Source organism: Magallana gigas, chromosome 9, assembly GCF_963853765.1.
Source record: "Magallana gigas chromosome 9, xbMagGiga1.1, whole genome shotgun sequence".
In the NCBI taxonomy this organism is placed as follows: Eukaryota; Metazoa; Mollusca; class Bivalvia; order Ostreida; family Ostreidae; genus Magallana; species Magallana gigas.
This window is the reverse complement of record NC_088861.1, coordinates 47,647,331-47,671,186: the sequence shown is the minus strand read 5'-3', so window position 1 is coordinate 47,671,186 and position 23,856 is coordinate 47,647,331. Positions and strand designations below refer to the sequence as shown.

General features: G+C 36.7%; 2 protein-coding genes across 3 annotated transcripts; both read left to right on the top strand.

The window, feature by feature from the left end:
• The first annotated feature begins 2,477 nt into the window (after nt 1-2,477).
• On the top strand, nt 2,478-6,537 carry LOC105341786 (uncharacterized). Its single transcript, XM_066070735.1, has one exon. The coding sequence runs from the start codon at nt 3,234-3,236 to the stop codon at nt 4,167-4,169; it is 936 nt and encodes a 311-aa protein (XP_065926807.1). The 5' UTR covers nt 2,478-3,233; the 3' UTR covers nt 4,170-6,537.
• A 4,153-nt stretch (nt 6,538-10,690) lies between these two features.
• LOC105341820 (probable inactive peptidyl-prolyl cis-trans isomerase-like 6) lies at nt 10,691-23,833 on the top strand. Of its 2 annotated transcripts, none has more exons than XM_034479479.2 (8): nt 10,691-10,848; nt 11,023-11,118; nt 11,742-11,930; nt 12,211-12,273; nt 12,873-13,020; nt 20,893-20,949; nt 22,767-22,902; nt 23,377-23,833. In XM_034479479.2, exons 1-8 carry the CDS (start codon nt 10,765-10,767, stop codon nt 23,492-23,494), a joined length of 891 nt encoding a protein of 296 aa, XP_034335370.2. In that variant the 5' UTR covers nt 10,691-10,764; the 3' UTR covers nt 23,495-23,833. The 2 variants fall into 2 exon arrangements, with proteins under 2 accessions (XP_034335370.2, XP_065926806.1); XM_066070734.1 differs by having other exon boundaries at nt 20,893-21,009.
• The last annotated feature ends 23 nt before the right edge of the window (nt 23,834-23,856 follow it).

Sequence of the window (23,856 nt, the reverse complement as noted above, 5' to 3'; positions counted from 1 at the left end):
GATTTTTGTGACTGAACTCATTTAACATGCGTTATATTTTGTCCTATTTTGACACCACATGATATGTCCATAAAGTGATCTTGATGTGTATGAAGAATTTAGATGTTGACATAGTGCATTGTTTACACTTATAAATATTCTTCTATATATATTTTTAACTTCAACATAACGAATGTTAATTCAGTCAACCTAACAATGTCGATGTTGACCTGTTTGTCGGTGATTGTCACATAGCTAATAAATGTTTGTTCAAACTCCTTGGAACGAAAATAGCCGAAGAGCTGCGCTAAATATATGGCTGGTTGCTACTTGAAATTAACCTTTTACGTCTAATGAGGGGCAATACAAAACAGCTGTTGACTGGGATTCAGGCCAAAAAATAATTGTTCGTCCTTCAGACAGAAATATTGCCCGCTGTCGAGGAGGACGTTTCTGTCTGAAGTTCACTATTCACGCATACTGTCAAGACGTATTATTACGCGTAATATCTTACACAGTGCCTCATTAACAATTAGCTTTGACATTAAGATACAATATGATGTAATCCTTGAGACCAAGGAAGTATAACTGAATATACATACTTACATGCACATGTTACATCCACACAACCTCCTAATTTCGCTTGATTTATGTTTATATGAATTATTTTCTTATCTAAATGGCAAGTACAATTTTCTTTTCTGTAAACTAAAAAAATTAAACCAATTTAACTTTATATTTTTCTTCAAACAGTATATTTTTTTTTTCTCAAAGTATGAAAAATTTGACTTATCAGCGTAGAAGGGTTGAAAACTGTTTCGGATTAAACAGGTTTCGGCATAGCAGGTATATGATGTGCTCCTGTCAATAGTTCATTAAAGGGTTCAAGATGCACGGGTTTTTATTCCAAAATTTATTAACGAGATTGGCAAATACTAAAGATATTGCGTTGAATGACTTGTACTGAATATAGGTATTATGTAAATGAGGATAGATAAATCTGTTCTGAGATTGGTTCACACAGTATTACATGTAACAATGCATGAAAATGAACGTGATATAAATGTTTCAACATTTAAAGCTCCTTTATTGAACAATTTCCATTTTAATCCCAGGTGTTTAGCGGTGTTTGTCAATCCCTCTAAGGTATTTTGTGTACGTGTAAACTGAATATCTTTCTTGGTGACTTCATGCAAGCAATTCTGTAAACATTTGGGTTGTTAGGAATTTTGAATAAAGCTAGTTGATACGACCTCTGATAGACACCACTGCCAGGGTAATGATACCCCGGTGTGATCGATTCATATACGAACTGTGAAAATTACCTTTTGAAGAAATTGTCATCATAGGTGCATGAACTCATATAGGGCACAGGCCCTCTATCCCTCTCTACCCACCCACCCCCACTCCTACAAAAAGTCAGCATGTTGCTTTCTTTCTACATGTAGTTCATGTTATAACGTATGAATTACGTGTGTTATCATGATTATGCTTGAGGCGGGGGGGGGGGGGTAATTTGACCTTTTCTAATTATTTTACAAAAATATTTTCTTATAAAACAATGGACATACAGTGTATTCGTCCAAAACTATATACCCGTGGGTAGAGTCTACATGTATTTCTTTTATTTTATGGAAAAAAAATTCACAACACGATAGTTGCACAGGCACAGGCTACAGTTCGGGAAGAAAATAGATTTTTTTTGTGGATGAAAATACTTTTATTGAATCTGACGCTGCAAGATCTATTGACGGTTTGATTTATTTGATAATCCCAGAAATCGATACATTTGTCATACCGTTATTGTACGGACAAATTCAGGTCACTCGCAATTGTGTTTTCTTAAATAGTTTAGAATTTATACTAAGTTGAATAGAGAATGTTTGTTCAACAAGGTCAAGTTGTTTATACTTAGGATATAGCATTATTCTTTCCCTAAAAAAAAAATCAATTACCGCGGTCTGGACATATATTATTATAGTCTGCTACCTGAAAGTCTATTAAATAAGGAATAAGGAATCATTCTTTGAGTATTATGAGGTGATAATTTTGGTCGGGGCATGATCAAATCCAATAAAGCCCGAAGGGCTTTATGATAGATTTGATCACGCCCAAACCGAAATGATCACCTCATAATATTCAAAGAATGATTCCTTATTACTTATATTTATATAATTTTAAACCATCGTACGATTAAATATAAATAAGCAAACCTTGTTGGCGCCTCAATTTGGCTTTATGAGTTATATAGTACAAAATCAATACGTAGTGTTATCACTGGCAAAGACACTGGAAAATGTAGATATAAGTAAAAATGAAGCGGTCCACTATTTAAGAAGTGTTTTTTTTTATATACCGTCAAACGAACATATTACTTGAATTGTTAAATTAATTTTTTCGTCGTTTGACACACCGAGATAATTCACCGATAAAAAATAATAAACCCGCCAGACTAGTTCGTGAAGTTCTAGAGATTGGATGTAATCCTCGCCCCTTTATATTTATATCAACTGGTAATTTAAAGGTTCATTGTAAATTAGATGCGTATCCTTTGGTTAACGCGACCTTTGGCCCCGGGCCTACGTTAATGTCGATGCATTTTCCCACTTATGTGCTCAGATCGTTGCGATTTTTTTTGGATCGTTCATACAGCATTTTTCGGCCGTCAATACATCGACTCTCAGGTGAACTGAAAAGTGTCAATGGTGAATATACTGTATATAGTTTTCATTTCCCGATTGTTGACACATGTATCGTGGACTTTACCTGTGTGAAAAGAAATTCGGCGGAGTTTAAGACCTGGAAATTAAACATTCAGCAATCGTTGTGTGACAGCGTGTTGTGTGGAGTCGTGGGTTGACAGCGTTTATATAAACCCGTGATTTAACCCCGAGACCCCGTTCTCTAAGACCCGAGCCGGACAGGGGTAGGAGCTTATGAATATGACGGCTGTTTATGCGGTGTTACGGAATTAAAATTCAGCATTACGTAAGTTCTGTACGATTGGATAGGTCTCCGTACTGTATACCACTGTCTGTTCCTCTGTAGATCAATAGTCTGTGTTCTCTACACTGTAACGTTCTGTGTCGTGGATGTTCACTACAGCCGACTCTCCGTGATGTGTCTGAGGGTGAGGATGTGTGGTTCTTGGTCTGAGTCTTAAACCAATAGGGAGGTGAAATCATGACATAGGGACAACGAAGTTGTTTTGCTGATTACCGCGGTGAGTGGCGGATTTTCGGGGGTGGGGAGTCATGCCTCCTGTCAGACTCTATGACGTCAATGTCGGAGGGCAGCGGCTGGGGGGCCAGGAGTCGCGGGCGGAGTACGAGAGGACGGTGGAGGTCACCAATGCCCCCGATACCTTCCCTTGCGGACATATTCTCTGTCATAAGTGTATAAGGAGTCACGTGATTCCGAACCGTCGGTCCGTCTGGGAGTGTCCGGTGTGTTCCAAGGAGTCCGACTCCGTCAGTCTACCGGAAGTGACCGGCGGGCATGCATGGGAAGCGGAGGATGAGACTCAGCACATCAAACTGATGTCTAATTACGATCAGATGGTGCAGAAGCTGGGCAGTGTGGACTACTCCTTGAGGAGGCTAAAGGACGAAAAGGTAGAGGCCAAGTCTGTGGGCCTGTCCTATACAACATGTCCCTGCAGTCTGTGCGGGGAAAATCACGGAACGCTTTCTGTGACGCAGGAGTACAACCAGCTGCGCGTCCAACATTTGCGTCCCAGCTACATCGACCATTTCTTTTACCGACTGTGTACGGGACGCGTCGTGACGTCATTTTACAGCGTGGTGAGTTCTGCCTGCGTGTGTGTTCCCTGTACATACAGAGAAATCCATGAACACCCTCACAAATTCCCTGCCATAACCAACAACAATCTTAAGGGCTCTCCGGAAAACGCCTTGGCGGAAGTAGGAAAGGTGGTCACGAGTAGTAACGCCCCCATAGAAGCCCTGCAGGGCAAAAGTGTGATAGAAATTGACCACAACATTAGCATCAAAGAGCGCGCCGATATGTTTACGTTTAATACCACGGCGGACATGATTAAGAGACTGGTTCGGAGGGAGGAGGAGAATTTGGTGAGGATCGCCCAGAAACAGGCGAGGGACACGGGCCGACTGTACCACATCAAGGAGAGTAATAGCGTGGAGTACAATATGGGTGAGACGGTCGTGTGAGTGAGGCGTGGGTAGTGTAATTTACAGTGTAGGTTGTTCATGATTGCGTGGAATTTATCTAATACCGTGTGATATTAAATCAATTCTTAAACAGGATTTAGAAAACAAAAAGAATTATCGCGTGGCTTGAATTCTTCTTTAGGTTTATATATAATTGTGATATGATAAGAAGGGACTCCTATGCTGGTGTCCTGGTGGGGTTAAGCATTCTTTGGATTTATTAATGACGTAATAAGAATGGATCCCTATTTCTGGTATCGTGTCCATTTTGTGATAATGTTATTGTCTTCCTGCGGCATGTGGTTCATTTTGAAATGAACACCAAACACTGCATGTACAATTTAGAATGCCGAGACTGTCACCAGAGAGCTTCAGAATGATCATATTTAAAGCAGAACTTGTTTTTCTTCTTCTTTGAGGTCGTTTGTGACAAGAGAGAAAAAAACATTAAAGAAAAACAGTTTATCTGCGCCGCTTGTTAAGAGCAATGGCTTGGAACAGTAAACGTCTGTGATATTACTTCAATATAATGTCTTGATGGTTGTGAAGATACTCGCCACCTTGGGTGACCCTTGAAAGCAAGGGGCTGCGTGCACTTGCAGCGTGCAAGGGGTGTCAGGAGATAAAAGCGTGTGCTACAAAACAATAAAAACAATCATATACACCAACTAAGACGCTAAAAAGCAAAAACACACTAACAGACAAACAAACGCATTGACAAAAAAAAAACACATTAACATACAAACTGCAAATAATTATTCTCTCCTCTTGTAGCTTTTTTAGGACATTTTATTTGTTTTTGGTTTTTTGTTTTTTTTGGGCATGATAAGCAGAAATTTACGTTTTCAAGCTACAGACCCTGAAACGTGCTACTACACCAGTTGCACGGTTCGGTTCGGTACGCTTTTTGTACAAAGAGGTTCCATGCATCATACATGTACATTATTTAAAAGAAACCTTGATACGATATGTTTTGAATTTGGCCATCCTACAGACCTACAGTGAAATTTGCATTCAAACATTGTGGAAAATGTTAGTGTTTGAATTACGTGTTGTCTACTTTGTTTGATTCAGCCAATCAAATAATTTAAAATTGGACGAAACTGACAAACTATAAACTAAAATTATTGTATTCAACTCAGATACGTGAACAAATACTGCAACTAAAATACATATGCATTCTGTAAAGTTTGTACATGTTTATAATTATTGCTGATCTTCTTTAATACCTATGGTGCTTGTTTACATATACACATATCTCTTTAGTATAAATAGGATGTCAACACAAATTATGAATTAATGCAAATTTATGCATGTATTTATTTTCTTGTGTACAAATAAAGTCGTTAGAGTTCAGAATATTTACACTGAACGTTTAGCAGAATGTCTCGATCCTTACCGCTTTTAGTTTTTATATTGTTCAGTTATACTATTGCAATTCTCTGTTTACGTTGTTTTGTTTATATAATACGTACTGATTTGAAGAAAATCAGAACTTTTTTTTTAAAATGTCTCAAAATATAATCAGAATCGGTATATATTTATTGTCTCGGCCAGATCTCAAAATCTCAAGATAATAATTATAATATCAATATTTATGCATTCTTTTTATGTAACAATTTGTTTAACTGGTTTTTTTTTTAAATTTATGTTTGTTATTTAATTAAAAGAATTAAGGCTGCACTTATCATCATACGGGGAATACTCGTATATATATGGGAGTTATTACGCGCCCTTGCCTATTGAGTTGTTCATTAGATTGCAGCTCTACATCATTCCGAGATGTCATCGTTTGGATTTGAGCTGAAGTAATAGTTTGTATTGTTTTGTACATGCATTATGATAATACTACAGTAATCGTGTTTTCACTTCATTTTTTTTTTTTACAAAATTACTTACACTAGCATGTCAATACAGAGATAAGGTTGTTGTCTATAAACAAAACTATTGTTACCATTTTTTAAAACAAATTTTTTTTTTTCATTTGTCTCATGTATTTATATTCTGACTTTTAATTGATTGATAAACTTGTCATATACCAACGAACAAACTTTACTGTACTGTTTTACGTGTACCATCATTTATCTTTTTATTCTTTAGACAAAGGGAGTGTTTATTTATTCAGTGACGGTGTAAGTAAGTGAGTTGTTTCTGTTGTCTTATTTCATCAATTTCGTGTGTTTTATGAGTTATCGTTGCTGACTCACCATGAATTTCGCTGAATCATTATTTCTGTATATATACAACAGCTATCTTTTGATGTATAAAAAACCCGGATCCGTAATCAGATGACAGATGTTTGTGAATGAATGTTTATATTGTTTTCAGGGCACAAAGATTTGTTGGCATTAAAATGTTATCAATTTAATTTTGAGCTGTTGAAATTCTTGCTTAAAAGTGCATGTTTATTAAGAACCAATGAAGTATACAGGTTGTATCAGGTCTCACAGGTATAGAGTGGGCTTCAATGTAAGATTTACAGGTGTAGTGGTATAGAGTGGGCTTCAATGTAAGATTTACAGGTGTAGTGGTATAGAGTGGGCTTCAATGTAAGATTTACAGGTGTAGTGGTATAGAGTGGGCTTCAATGTAAGATTTACAAGTGTAGTGGTATAGAGTGGGCTTCAATATAAGATTTACAAGTGTAGTGGTATAGAGTGGGCTTCAATATAAGATTTACAAGTGTAGTGGTATAGAGTGGGCTTCAATGTAAGATTTACAAGTGTAGTGGTATAGAGTGGGCTTCAATGTAAGATTTACAGGTGTAGTGGTATAGAGTGGGCTTCAATGTAAGATTTACAAGTGTAGTGGTATAGAGTGGGCTTCAATGTAAGATTTACAAGTGTAGTGGTATAGAGTGGGCTTCAATGTAAGATTTACAGGTGTAGTGGTATAGAGTGGGCTTCAATGTAAGATTTACAGGTGTAGTGGTATAGAGTGGGCTTCAATGTAAGATTTACAAGTGTAGTGGTATAGAGTGGGCTTCAATATAAGATTTACAAGAGTAGTGGTATAGAGTGGGCTTCAATATAAGATTTACAAGTGTAGTGGTATAGAGTGGGCTTCAATATAAGATTTACAGGTGTAGTGGTATAGAGTGGGCTTCAATGTAAGATTTACAGGTGTAGTGGTATAGAGTGGGCTTCAATGTAAGATTTACAAGTGTAGTGGTATAGAGTGGGCTTCAATGTAAGATTTACAAGTGTAGTGGTATAGAGTGGGCTTCAATGTAAGATTTACAAGTGTAGTGGTATAGAGTGTGCTTCAATGTAAGATTTACAAGTGTAGTGGTATAGAGTGGGCTTCAATGTAAGATTTACAGGTGTAATGGTATTTCATATATATACAAACATCATACTGAATGAAATGATTAACACTACACAATCTACCGGTACTCGCATATCTCTTTCTCTGTGTAAGAGAGATATATATATATATATATATATATATATATATATATATATATATATATATATATATATATATATATATATATATATATATATATATATATATATATATATAAATAAAACAGAATGCGACAGTCCAAATTAAATAAATTGTTTACTGTTAGCGCTTTCAGCCATGTCGGCTCTTCAGACAGTTATAACTATTTAAGTATTTTTTGCTGTACCAAGGCTTTATTTATCTACTTATATATATATATATATATATATATATATATATATATATATATATATATATATATATATATATATATATATATATATATATATATATATGCCAAATACAGTTAATTCAATCCTGTTTGAGAGAAAAGAAAAATCAGATATAGTTTGAGAATTAATCTAGCTTCTATTATATACACTGTATATCAGGTTCTGGGCAGCACTGATATCCATCAAAATCGGACTCTCTCAGACAAACCATGCAATAACGAAACTAATGACATTCAAAGGCAGCTAGTGTATCAAACTTGTACGATGTATGCTTTTTTTAATTCCTACACTTAATTCTAACTGGTCTCGTTTGTAATACAACTCGAACGGTATTCTACATACATGTAAATCATATACACAATACCTACAGTGTATATTTATGCAGAGGTCTCATATATTTGACCACCAAACATAAACTCTTCACCGAGGAACACCACAGCAGTATTTCAACTCTCTCTCTCTCTCTCTCTCTCTCTCTCTCTCTCTCTCTCTCTCTCTCTCTCTCTCTCTCTCTCTCTCTCTCTCTGGCCTAGAACTGGTTCCTATTAATCCTAAGTCTGCCCTTAGACAAACATATATCACTTTCAGCGACTCGGATATTAGTCGGTTATATTAACCTTTAACTGGATCTTTTGTAGTAAAAGTTGACAGAGCTAGATAAATAGTGTTCTATCTACAAGACATAGAACGGGCCACCGTGAACCGACCTTGTCTTGCACCCCACCCCACCCCCCCCAAACTAGTTTGCCAGTTTTGACTTGCTTCCAACTACTTATCAGAGAAACTTGTGTAACTTTGGGTGGGCCACTTTGAGAAACTAATCAAGTATTGGGAACAATCTGAGGGACCGGTTCAACGTATGGATTATGATACATGTAGAAAGTGCACGCCGACATTTATGGCATGTATATATACATGGAGTTATAGTACTTTGATTTGTTGACATTCTTTTATTCATCAATTAATTCAATGTTTTATTTCGCGCGCGTCTCTGAGGAAACATTTAGATTAAAGTATATATTGTATTGGTTATATACATGTATATACATCGATTCATGTAAAGAATCTGGTATATATTAATAAACATAAAAATGGAATTGTTGTAACAATCTTGTGGAAATTATTATTTCCATATTGAATATCGTATTCGATTGATTTGTAAATTGCAAAAACTTAAATAAGGTATTTTTTGTCTTCTTGTTATCAGCCTGGAGGGATTGAAGTTTTCTGTTATAAATATCCGTAAAACTGTAAAAATTTCTTTGTGATGGGCACAGAATTCTGCACAGATAACCTTAAAACAGGTGTCTGAGATCAAACTTTACAACATTTCACCCAATCGTCAAGCCCGCGTCACCCATTGCCTATGTTTTCACTCGCTTATTGAGGAAATGAAGGAGGGTTTTTTTGAAATTTAAGAGTGTATAAAAATCTAAGAATTATAAATCTAGAATCTATAGCAGTAGTCAACACGTTGCGCCGAGTTCAACATGAAACACAAACAGAATCTCCTCCATTAAAAGTTGTAAACCCTTTCATCATAGTGACGCTATTTTGCACATTTAGATGTCACCCACTTAAATTGCTGTCCCCCTTTCGCTTTGATCTTTGTCGTTTTCAGGTTTTGATAAATTGCTAACTATTTTTAGTTTCCGTCTCCTTGATAAAAATTTAAGAGGGCTATTATCAGTAATAAATTAAATTCACACCTGTCGATCTCACCTGCATTTTCATTCATGAATATAGGACCAAAGGTGGGTAAATATATACTCATGCATCTTATACTCAGGCAACCTGTCATGTTTTATGAAGAAGAATCAATATTAAGACAATGCTTCTCGAGATGATTTCGATATTATCAGATTTAAATCTCTAAATTAAATGTGTAATGAATTGGTTAAAATTAATAGGTGTACCGATATTATTAAATTACGTACGGATTGTGCAGGTTAACATTGCAGATAAAACATTGACTGATAACGGTATGTGCATGCAAAAAATGTCTCAGACATGTGCGGATCTGGAGAAGGGGTGGGTTCGGACCCCCCTTCCTCGATCCCTCCCTGGAAACTAAAAACTAGTAAATTCACAAATAAGTCTCGGACCCCCATCCCGGGCAAACACAATTATCCCTCAGACCCCCCCCCCCCCGATCATTATTAAGATTACTATAGAAATATCTCATTTATTTTCATTACTTTTGTAAATATTCATGATTTTCCTGCAAATTCCATGTTTTGTCATTTTTGAATTTTATCGCACCACAACGGTATCGTGTAAATCAAATTTATGAAAAAAATACAAATCCTTTTTACAGCTTCCCGTTAAATGTTACATGGTTCTATTTTTTTCTCACTAATGACTTTGGGGCGACATGATACAAGTAGATTACTATGAATCAAAAATATTGTTAGGGTAAGAAATACACATTGCATGCAAGTCAAATACATGACTTTGAAATAAATGCGCGCGCGTGTGTATTTTGGTGGTCTTACCTTGCTTGTGCAGAGATTTTTCGTGGGGGGGGGGGGGGGGGGGGGTGATTGTGTACATCGGAGTCTACACTGAGTAAACAAAAAGGTTTGATATGCACATAACATTTATGTACAATCAAAATTATTGTTTTTTCACAGATACGCCATATAGGCTATTTTATGTAGAAAAATCCGAGGACACGGTTGTCAAATATGAAATAAATGATTGTTCAGAGATAAAAAAAAATTATAAACAAAACTGCAGTTGCAATTTTTCGAAGTTTTCTTGTAGAACTGGGGAAATATTTGCTTATACGTTTAATTTTCAATAAAAAGTTTACCAATGTACACTAATAGGTGGTGTTAATAACATCGGGTTCGATGTTGTGAGTTTTTAACAACCGGATGTAAACAAGGTTTCCAAGGCAAACACAAACCATCATGTCGGGAAAAGAGGTGCAAAAGCTGGAGATTTATGGATTGCTAAATGATGTCAACTTCCAAAGAGCTAGGTTTTGTGCAGAGGTAATACTTTTATCATTTAAGTAATCTTTTTGTATGCTGTATTCAGAGAAACGACACTGGGTCTTTGGTTTCATGTCCTGTTTGTGTTTCGAATTTTCTCAGATGCTGTTGATTATCTTTTTCCAAGTTACATGTACATGTATAGTGATTTTACCCGTGTTATTTTCCTTTCAGGATCTTACAAAAAAGATTCCAGACGTATTCAAAGATGCAGTTATACAGGGAATGTTAGAATTTGAATGGGATCTTTTTATTGAAGCCAAACGCAAAGTAAGTATACAGTACATATGCATTGTATTAGCTTTGCTCACTCAGTGTCTTAATAATGTCAAAGTGATTTCTCAATTAAATTCAAACCTTTTCAATAACCGCATGGTTTGAGGTTTCTCCTATAATGATGACTTCATGCTTAACATACAGAACATAAAATAGCATAATATAACAATAGATATAGGCTAGGTGGTCAACAAACCAGCCATCAGATTTACCGTAAATTTTTGGATAGGGTTTTTCAATTAGCTATGAATTATGTGAATTTCATACTGTAGATTCCAAATTAAAAACAAGGAATTAATATCCACATAAAATCACAAAATTAAAAGCACATCTCCAAGATTTTAAATTCTAGCTTTTATCCTGTTTATTTTTCGGATAGATCTTTGCAAACTTACTGAAACTGTGATAAAAATTCTTGCAATTTGATTCAAAACAGTTGAATTGCAAAATTTACATCCTCATGTAAAATAAGGAATCTACAGTATAATTCAGCTGTAATATTTGAAGAGTTTCCTATATCTTTATACTGACAGCTCTTCTTAAGGAAATCAATACAGACTAAAAATTACCACTGCAAATCAAGCTCTCTTAAGCTTCAATCACCAATTGATTTTCAGGAGTTGAGGGGAGAGACGTGGACCTTTGAGGAGAAGGCTATCTGCTTCAGTAATGGTCAGCTCATTGGGGGACCCGATGATTTCGTGATCTGGGCCGAGGACAACTTTAACTTTGAGGAGTTCCGTCCCCTACCTCTCTACGAGACGCTGAGGGAGGAAGCTTATATCTCACATCTCAGCTCCAAAAACGTGAGCCATCTCACAACTGGATTTTAATTTTATATGATGTGTCCATAGCTGAATATCAAATGATAAAATATTCAATCCTAATAATTAACCTCAACTTGTTAATGTATTAACAATATAACAAGTATATACAAATACATGTGTATATCAAAACAGGGGTCAAGAAATTTTATTGATCGAGAGTTTGAACAGCTACTAGTTCTTGAATATCATGATAATTTATCAATTTTCATTCTTCATGCAGTCACCATTTTAATCAGATTATTGTTGATTGCATTTTCAGCATGATTATGTTTACCTAGATGTGTCTATAGGAGGGGAGGCGGCAGGGAGGCTTGTTATTGAGGTAAACCCAGTCAGCATTATTGTTAATTTCCTATAACATGTCAAACAAATGACTATACTAGCTCATACCAAATCCATATTCTGTAGATTCCATATTAAACGTGAGGAATTAATATCTGCGTAAAATTGCAAGACGCAATTATATATAAACCATCACAGATTTTAAATTCTTGCTTTTATTTTTTAGACAGTTTTGAGCTATATGAAATTACAACAAAAAATTGGTGCTGCCAATTTTATATTCTCCCAAGTTGATACAAAACAGTCTAATCGCAAAAAATATGTACTAAATAAATGTAAAATAAGGAATTTACAAGATATTCTAGCTGCTGGTCGGAAAAAATTTGGATGGACATGCAACCAGGTCCCCCATCCATTTTTTTTTTTACACCAGGAGCTTCTGACATGCAGCTCATACACATTTATGCGAGCCACAGGCAGCATTTTTCTTTTCTTTGCTGCTACATGTACAAATCTCATAATGGATAAATTGTTTTCAGTTCAAGAGGAGATAACTCTGCTATGTTTACATGGAGATGTCTTAAGCCTTGTCTCCCTGGGGTTTCTATGCTATTAGTTGGATCTTTCTTTGTGTTGTAGTTATTCTCTGACATCGTCCCACGGTCCTGTGAGAACTTCAAGGCCCTGTGTACCGGAGAGAAAGGAAAGTCGGAGTCGGACTACACACTACATTACCTAAACACACTGTTTCACAGGGTGGTCCGAAACGGGTGGATCCAAGGGGGTGGTAGGTTAATCATTACATATTTAATATTGTCAGTTACCAATGAAATGTAGATACAGCGTGTGGTAAGTTTATCATTTAAGCATTTAATGCTTACTTTTGGATGTCGTCGGTCCTATGACACACCAAGCGGTGCAGACAAATTGAATACCCGCGCGTTAGCGCAGTGTGATAATTTGTCTGCGCCGTATTGGTGCGTCATAGGACTGACGACATCCAAAAATAAGCATTCAATGCTTATATTTATATTTTCATACTGATATCTATTTGTATGAAATATTGTGTATCGCCGCTATAAAGCTATTATTTGCGCTCTTAGTCATAGAAATGAAACATACATGGAACAGCCATATTAACATGTTATTTAGTTAGCTTACACGACCAAAAATATAGTGCCAGAAACTTTGTGGATAAAAATCTTTTTTATTAAGGATTAGATATATATTAATGATTGTTTTTCAAAAGTACATATCAAATTGGTTATGTAAGATTGAAAGTTTCATTTAATCTTACAAAATTTAATATACTCAAAACACATGAAGACGTTTATATTTTTGCACATGGCGCATGAATTATCAAAGTGTACTCATGGAAAATTGAACGTCGCAGATTTCCAATGCAAAGATAAGGAGAAATATATATACACTGAATGTAAATATATTACTTATTGAGTTAACCGATGAAGGGTGTACATAGGGAATGTGTATCTGACTTTATCGTACCTTCTGATAATTTGTAAGGAAATCATTGGTTAACAGCAGATACGTGGAGACCATGTATATTCCATTACACATTCAGTATGAAAAATAACTCCCTTTGAGCATTATGACGTAATTCTAAAGAGTATTATGACGTCAGGTTTGTATCCAAATTAATTGAAACTTGTAACTTTGTTTCAAAATGCTTGATTTTAATGTTTACTGTAAATTCCTAATTCTACGCAAGGAATTAATATCCACGTAAAATTGTAAAGTCCGTTTGCGAATAATTTTCGGACATCTGTAAACTACATGAAACTATGATAAAATTTTGGCATTTGCAATTTTATGTTCTTGCCATTTGATGGAAAACCATTGAATTGCGGAATTAATTAAGTACTCGCTTAAAATAAGGAATCTACAGTATTAATTTATCTTTATGTCATTAACACAAAGGCAGTCAGTAAGATATAATCATTACATAGTCATGTAGTGACCGGGTATGGGATGATACCTGGTTAGTAAATTCCATACCTGACTCAGCTTTGCCTCGCCAGGTATGAAATTTACTAGCCAGGTATCATCCCGTACCTGCATCACTACATGACTATGAAACTTACTGAATTAAACGATGAAGGGTGTATATATAAGGGATGTGTATCATTACTTATTGAGTTACTGGTGAGGGCTGGATTTAGTGGAGTTGTAAGTTTATCATTACTGAGTTAGTGATGAGGGCTGGATTTAGTGGGGTTGTAAGTTTATCATTACTGAGTTAGTGATGAGGGCTGGATTTAGTGGGGTGGTAAGTTTATCATTACTGAGTTAGTGATGAGGGCTGGATTTAGTGGGGTGGTAAGTTTATCATTACTGAGTTAGTGATGAGGGGTGGATTTAGTGGGGTGGTAAGTTTATCATTACTGAGTTAGTGATGAGGGCTGGATTTAGTGGGGTGGTAAGTTTATCATTACTGAGTTAGTGATGAGGGCTGGATTTAGTGGGGTGGTAAGTTTATCATTACTGAGTTACTGATGAGGGCTGGATTTAGTGGGGTGGTAAGTTTATCATTACTGAGTTACTGGTGAGGGCTGGATTTAGTGGGGTTGTAAGTTTATCATTACTGAGTTAGTGATGAGGGCTGGATTTAGTGGGGTGGTAAGTTTATCATTACTGAGTTAGTGATGAGGGCTGGATTTAGTGGGGTGGTAAGTTTATCATTACTGAGTTAGTGATGAGGGCTGGATTTAGTGGGGTTGTAAGTTTATCATTACTGAGTTACTGATGAGGGCTGGATTTAGTGGGGTGGTAAGTTTATCATTACTGAGTTAGTGATGAGGGCTGGATTTAGTGGGGTGGTAAGTTTATCATTACTGAGTTAGTGATGAGGGCTGGATTTAGTGGGGTTGTAATTTTATCATTACTGAGTTACTGATGAGGGCTGGATTTAGTGGGGTGGTAAGTTTATCATTACTGAGTTAGTGATGAGGGCTGGATTTAGTGGGGTTGTAAGTTTATCATTACTGAGTTACTGATGAGGGCTGGATTTAGTGGGGTGGTAAGTTTATCATTACTGAGTTACTGATGAGGGCTGGATTTAGTGGGGTGGTAAGTTTATCATTACTGAGTTAGTGATGAGGGCTGGATTTAGTGGAGTTGTAAGTTTATCATTACTGAGTTAGTGATGAGGGCTGGATTTAGTGGGGTGGTAAGTTTATCATTACTGAGTTAGTGATGAGGGCTGGATTTAGTGGGGTGGTAAGTTTATCATTACTGAGTTAGTGATGAGGGCTGGATTTAGTGGGGTTGTAAGTTTATCATTACTGAGTTACTGGTGAGGGCTGGATTTAGTGGAGTTGTAAGTTTATCATTACTGAGTTACTGATGAGGGCTGGATTTAGTGGAGTTGTAAGTTTATTATTACTGAGTTAGTGATGAGGGCTGGATTTAGTGGGGTTGTAAGTTTATGATCATTACTGAGTTAGTGATGAGGGCTGGATTTAGTGGGGTGGTAAGTTTATCATTACTGAGTTAGTGATGAGGGCTGGATTTAGTGGGGTGGTAAGTTTATCATTACTGAGTTAGTGATGAGGGCTGGATTTAGTGGGGTTGTAAGTTTATCATTACTGAGTTACTGGTGAGGGCTGGATTTAGTGGGGTGGTAAGTTTATCATTACTGAGTTACTGATGAGGGCTGGATTTAGTGGAGTTGTAAGTTTATTATTACTGAGTTAGTGATGAGGGCTGGATTTAGTGGGGTTGTAAGTTTATGATCATTACTGAGTTAGTGATGAGGGCTGGATTTAGTGGGGTGGTAAGTTTATGATCATTACTGAGTTAGTGATGAGGGCTGGATTTAGTGGAGTGGTAAGTTTATCATTACTGAGTTAGTGATGAGGGCTGGATTTAGTGGAGTGGTAAGTTTATCATTACTGAGTTACTGATGAGGGCTGGATTTAGTGGAGTTGTAAGTTTATTATTACTGAGTTACTGATGAGGGCTGGATTTAGTGGAGTTGTAAGTTTATCATTACTGAGTTACTGGTGAGGGCTGGATTTAGTGGGGTTGTAAGTTTATCATTACTGAGTTACTGGTGAGGGCTGGATTTAGTGGGGTTGTAAGTTTATCATTACTGAGTTAGTGATGAGGGCTGGATTTAGTGGGGTTGTAAGTTTATCATTACTGAGTTACTGATGAGGGCTGGATTTAGTGGGGTTGTAAGTTTATCATTACTGAGTTAGTGATGAGGACTGGATTTAGTGGGGTTGTAATTTTATCACTACTGAGTTAGTGATGAGGGGTGGATTTAGTGGGGTTGTAAGTTTATCATTACTGAGTTAGTGATGAGGACTAGATTTAGTGGGGTTGTAATTTTATCACTACTGAGTTAGTGATGAGGGGTGGATTTAGTGGGGTTGTAAGTTTATCATTACTGAGTTAGTGATGAGGGCTGGATTTAGTGGGGTTGTAAGTTTATCATTACTGAGTTACTGATGAGGGCTGGATTTAGTGGGGTTGTAAGTTTATCATTACTGAGTTAGTGATGAGGACTGGATTTAGTGGGGTTGTAAGTTTATCATTACTGAGTTAGTGATGAGGGCTGGATTTAGTGGGGTTGTAAGTTTATCATTACTGAGTTACTGGTGAGGGCTGGATTTAGTGGGGTTGTAAGTTTATCATTACTGAGTTACTGATGAGGGCTGGATTTAGTGGGGTTGTAAGTTTATCATTACTGAGTTAGTGATGAGGGCTGGATTTAGTGGGGTTGTAAGTTTATCATTACTGAGTTAGTGATGAGGGCTGGATTTAGTGGGGTGGTAAGTTTATCATTACTGAGTTAGTGATGAGGACTGGATTTAGTGGGGTGGTAAGTTTATCATTACTGAGTTAGTGATGAGGAGTGGATTTAGTGGGGTGGTAAGTTTATCATTACTGAGTTACTGATGAGGGCTGGATTTAGTGGGGTGGTAAGTTTATCATTACTGAGTTAGTGATGAGGGCTGGATTTAGTGGGGTGGTAAGTTTATCATTACTGAGTTAGTGATGAGGGCTGGATTTAGTGGGGTTGTAAGTTTATCATTACTGAGTTAGTGATGAGGGGTGGATTTAGTGGGGTGGTAAGTTTATCATTACTGAGTTAGTGATGAGGGCTGGATTTAGTGGGGTGGTAAGTTTATCATTACTGAGTTACTGATGAGGGCTGGATTTAGTGGGGTGGTAAGTCTATCATTACTGAGTTACTGATGAGGGCTGGATTTAGTGGAGTTGTAAGTTTATTATTACTGAGTTAGTGATGAGGGCTGGATTTAGTGGGGTTGTAAGTTTATGATCATTACTGAGTTAGTGATGAGGGCTGGATTTAGTGGGGTGGTAAGTTTATGATCATTACTGAGTTAGTGATGAGGGCTGGATTTAGTGGAGTGGTAAGTTTATCATTACTGAGTTAGTGATGAGGGCTGGATTTAGTGGAGTGGTAAGTTTATCATTACTGAGTTACTGATGAGGGCTGGATTTAGTGGAGTTGTAAGTTTATTATTACTGAGTTACTGATGAGGGCTGGATTTAGTGGAGTTGTAAGTTTATCATTACTGAGTTACTGGTGAGGGCTGGATTTAGTGGGGTTGTAAGTTTATCATTACTGAGTTACTGGTGAGGGCTGGATTTAGTGGGGTTGTAAGTTTATCATTACTGAGTTAGTGATGAGGGCTGGATTTAGTGGGGTTGTAAGTTTATCATTACTGAGTTACTGATGAGGGCTGGATTTAGTGGGGTTGTAAGTTTATCATTACTGAGTTAGTGATGAGGACTGGATTTAGTGGGGTTGTAATTTTATCACTACTGAGTTAGTGATGAGGGGTGGATTTAGTGGGGTTGTAAGTTTATCATTACTGAGTTAGTGATGAGGACTAGATTTAGTGGGGTTGTAATTTTATCACTACTGAGTTAGTGATGAGGGGTGGATTTAGTGGGGTTGTAAGTTTATCATTACTGAGTTAGTGATGAGGGCTGGATTTAGTGGGGTTGTAAGTTTATCATTACTGAGTTACTGATGAGGGCTGGATTTAGTGGGGTTGTAAGTTTATCATTACTGAGTTAGTGATGAGGACTGGATTTAGTGGGGTTGTAAGTTTATCATTACTGAGTTAGTGATGAGGGCTGGATTTAGTGGGGTTGTAAGTTTATCATTACTGAGTTACTGGTGAGGGCTGGATTTAGTGGGGTTGTAAGTTTATCATTACTGAGTTACTGATGAGGGCTGGATTTAGTGGGGTTGTAAGTTTATCATTACTGAGTTAGTGATGAGGGCTGGATTTAGTGGGGTTGTAAGTTTATCATTACTGAGTTAGTGATGAGGGCTGGATTTAGTGGGGTGGTAAGTTTATCATTACTGAGTTAGTGATGAGGACTGGATTTAGTGGGGTGGTAAGTTTATCATTACTGAGTTAGTGATGAGGAGTGGATTTAGTGGGGTGGTAAGTTTATCATTACTGAGTTACTGATGAGGGCTGGATTTAGTGGGGTGGTAAGTTTATCATTACTGAGTTAGTGATGAGGGCTGGATTTAGTGGGGTGGTAAGTTTATCATTACTGAGTTAGTGATGAGGGCTGGATTTAGTGGGGTTGTAAGTTTATCATTACTGAGTTAGTGATGAGGGGTGGATTTAGTGGGGTGGTAAGTTTATCATTACTGAGTTAGTGATGAGGGCTGGATTTAGTGGGGTGGTAAGTTTATCATTACTGAGTTACTGATGAGGGCTGGATTTAGTGGGGTGGTAAGTCTATCATTACTGAGTTACTGATGAGGGCTGGATTTAGTGGGGTTGTAAGTTTATCATTACTGAGTTAGTGATGAGGACTGGATTTAGTGGGGTTGTAAGTTTATCATTACTGAGTTAGTGATGAGGGGTGGATTTAGTGGGGTGGTAAGTTTATCATTACTGAGTTAGTGATGAGGGCTGGATTTAGTGGGGTGGTAAGTTTATCATTACTGAGTTAGTGATGAGGACTGGATTTAGTGGGGTTGTAAGTTTATCATTACTGAGTTAGTGATGAGGGCTGGATTTAGTGGGGTGGTAAGTTTATCATTACTGAGTTAGTGATGAGGGCTGGATTTAGTGGGGTTGTAAGTTTATCATTACTGAGTTAGTGATGAGGACTGGATTTAGTGGGGTTGTAATTTTATCATTACTGAGTTAGTGATGAGGGGTGGATTTAGTGGGGTGGTAAGTTTATCATTACTGAGTTAGTGATGAGGGCTGGATTTAGTGGGGTTGTAAGTTTATCAATACTGAGTTAGTGATGAGGGCTGGATTTAGTGGGGTGGTAAGTTTATCATTACTGAGTTAGTGATGAGGGCTGGATTTAGTGGGGTTGTAAGTTTATCATTACTGAGTTACTGGTGAGGGCTGGATTTAGTGGGGTTGTAAGTTTATCATTACTGAGTTAGTGATGAGGGGTGGATTTAGTGGGATGGTAAGTTTATCATTACTGAGTTAGTGATGAGGGGTGGATTTAGTGGGGTTGTAAGTTTATCATTACTGAGTTAGTGATGAGGGCTGGATTTAGTGGGGTTGTAATTTTATCATTACTGAGTTAGTGATGAGGGCTGGATTTAGTGGGGTTGTAATTTTATCATTACTGAGTTAGTGATGAGGGCTGGATTTAGTGGGGTTGTAAGTTTATCATTACTGAGTTAGTGATGAGGGCTGGATTTAGTGGGGTTGTAAGTTTATCATTACTGAGTTAGTGATGAGGGGTGGATTTAGTGGGGTTGTAAGTTTATCATTACTGAGTTACTGATGATCAGGGCTGGATTTAGTGGGGTTGTAAGTTTATCAATACTGAGTTAGTGATGAGGGCTGGATTTAGTGGGGTTGTAAGTTTATCATTACTGAGTTAGTGATGAGGGCTGGATTTAGTGGGGTGGTAAGTTTATCAATACTGAGTTACTGATGAGGGCTGGATTTAGTGGGGTGGTAAGTTTATCATTACTGAGTTAGTGATGAGGGCTGGATTTAGTGGGGTTGTAAGTTTATCATTACTGAGTTAGTGATGAGGGCTGGATTTAGTGGAGTTGTAAGTTTATTATTACTGAGTTAGTGATGAGGGCTGGATTTAGTGGGGTTGTAAGTTTATCATTACTGAGTTACTGATGATCAGGGCTGGATTTAGTGGGGTTGTAAGTTTATCAATACTGAGTTAGTGATGAGGGCTGGATTTAGTGGGGTTGTAAGTTTATCATTACTGAGTTAGTGATGAGGGCTGGATTTAGTGGGGTGGTAAGTTTATCATTACTGAGTTACTGATGAGGGCTGGATTTAGTGGGGTGGTAAGTTTATCATTACTGAGTTACTGGTGAGGGCTGGATTTAGTGGGGTTGTAATTTTATCATTACTGAGTTAGTGATGAGGGCTGGATTTAGTGGGGTTGTAAGTTTATCATTACTGAGTTAGTGATGAGGACTGGATTTAGTGGGGTTGTAAGTTTATCATTACTGAGTTAGTGATGAGGACTGGATTTAGTGGGGTTGTAATTTTATCACTACTGAGTTAGTGATGAGGGCTGGATTTAGTGGGGTTGTAAGTCTATCATTACTGAGTTACTGATGAGGGCTGGATTTAGTGGGGTGGTAAGTTTATCATTACTGAGTTAGTGATATCTGTTTGATTCTCCATTGTAGACATTTATCATGGAAGAGGAAATGGAGGGGAGTCTATTTATGGCTATGTGTTTGAAGGTAAGACTCGATCACTTCCTGTTGTATGTACCCCTTATATTTATGGCTATGTGTTTGAAGGTAAGACTCACTTCCTGTTGTATGTACCCCTTACAGGAAACAATGCCATATTTAACTGATAGGTATAAAAAATGCAATCAATGGTATTTCAGTGAAAACTGGAAAATCAATGAATCTTAAGTGCAGTTTCAATCAATGGAAAAACCCAATTATTTTCTCTAAGTGGGTCCTTGATGAACATTAATTATAGAACTTTAAAAGTAACTTCCTTGTGATATATTCATGAGTTAAAAAAATTGTAGTTTACGTTTTTGAGAGAGAGAGAGAGAGAGAGAGAGAGAGAGAGAGAGAGAGAGAGGACAGGAAGTGGTGTGTTATGGGTCACTGAAATAGAGTTATACCCTGGCCTGGTAATACTACAGATACATGTATCATAATATGACCTTTTACTTCTAATTAATGCCCTTGCTAATCAAAGAATCATACCAGCTTCTGACATTGGGTGACAGCTATATATACAATAAACATCTGACATGTATCTCTGACATCATCCCATGTGAATTTACTGCTTCTAAATATAAGAAATTTGATGCCCACAAATATTAATGAAGCACCGTATTAAATTCACATATAGCCAAAGCTTGGTCTTGGTCTTAGAACCCACCCCCACATCCTTCTGGGCTAAAAATTATCCCTCGGACCACCTTCACTCCTGGAAAAAAATTCTGTGTCCCTGTGTCACAGTGTGAGCTAAAGCAAACATTAACTTGAACAGAATCTATACGCTAATCAAACGAATTCAGGATATCAACAATAGCTATAAAGCTGTGTGTATAGCTATCCCTACTATAGATTTTCAATATGCAATTCAAGAAGGTATCGTTTAGAAATTAATGTTCAACAAATTTTAGAAATGAAATTTAATCCATATACGTATATTATTATAACAGTAACTTCATTCAAAGGGTCCGATCAAGTTGAGTTGCCAGGTGTGGATTATCAGATCAAACACGAAGCGCCAAGTTTGATATTCTGATGATCCCCGCCCGGCAACGAGACGTGATCCAGCTCTTTGGATCAAGTTACTGTTATAATTTTATTATATACTGGCTGGCCCTTGTGTATTTAAAAGTTTTGATAACAAAACCATCTTTTTAAAATCAACTGTATGATGGTTTTTTTAAAATTCTTTTTAAACCTGCTTAAATACAGACGTTATTTATTGCGTACTAGTACATCATGAGTTTCAGGGAGTGGTGTGGTGATCTGGAAAATCAGATCACTCTCTGTAAAATTGACAGTATCAATCAAGAAGGGAAAATTGATGGGTATATAATAAAGTGGTTTATCAAAAAACATCCTCATTTCATATTAGCTGTAGCACAATTTTTTGAGTCGGTCAATTGTGATATTCAGCTCAATAATTATCAAACTTGTTGAATATTGAATGATCATTGTTATATTGGAAAACTATTTCATTTTATATGTAAACACTTTGTGATACTTAACTTGATATATTTTACATCAAAGTATGTTGTTTGTTGTTTTTTGAAGTATTTTCCTATAAATATTTTAACAAAATTGTTCAGTTTAAAGTTTTTTTTGCATGTTCCTGTTGATGGTCAAGTAGATACATGGTTTAATTGATTTGATTTGGATTAAATAAAATTTAATTGGTTTTAAGCTTTCGATGTATCTAGGTACCCGGTACTGTAAATTTTCTCCATGCATAAATGTAAACTTTTACAGTATACTGTACATAAAATGTTCAAATGTTGCCAAATTATTAATATTGTGGTTTTTTTTTATTTTCCCAGATGAGAACTTTGCGGTGCCTCATTTGCGGCGGGGAATGGTGGGATTTGCTAACAAAGGACGCCACACGAACGGCTCCCAATTCTACATCACACTACAACCCACCAAGTGGATGGACACCAAATATGTGGCGTTCGGGTAATTCCTGTCTCTTGATTTATTGATATTTGTTGTTTTCAGTCCTGTAGAGAATATTTCACACATAACAATTACCCCCAAGTGTATGAACACAAAATACATGGCATTCCAGAGTAACTCTCATTTCTGATTCATCATTCGTTGTTTGATGTCCTTTAGAGAATGTTTCATACATTTCAATGATCATTCTCTAGACTAAATCTATTGTGGCATAGTGTTTCTGGTTTGAATGACCCAGAAGAATACAAATCAGAAATCAGGCTTACATTTGCATGCAAACAAGAAAGTTTGATATTTATCGGAAATGTTTGAACCCTGCATCTTGCATGACTTAATGTTGTAAACATATTGCAAGAGTTTTTACTGTATACCAATGTTTAATTGTGATTGACTTTTACTTGATGCATAAGGCCATGAATGTTTACAATTTACCCACTTTGTTGTTGGTTTTATTTTATATTGTTGTTTCTGTAGACAAGTGATTGAGGGAACACAGACTCTGAAAAAGATGGAGGAACAGGACACGATGAACGAGCGGCCGACCAAGGACATCAAGATCACCGACTGTGGGGTGCTACAGTTCCAGTTCTGAGAGCGAGGCTCACGGTGTATACAAATGAATCCTCCAGATACGGGGGTTGGGAGAGAAGGGGGTGGGGTGGGGGGAGGGGTACTGTTAATATGAATTTGGATTACAGTGCTGGTTATACAGATCTGGAACAATACGCTACTGTGATCAAAATTTCATATAATATGACATCAAACTAAAGATTCTTTATGGTGTTATAGTGTACTTGTATATATCATTAAGTTTTGTATTTTGAAGATTATATTCATTAAATCTCAGTATAGATGAAATAACTGACTTAGGTATTTTTTTTTGCAAGAGGATTTTTGTGAAATTGAACAAATTATAAAATATAACAACAGCGATATTTGTTCTTCATTTTTAAG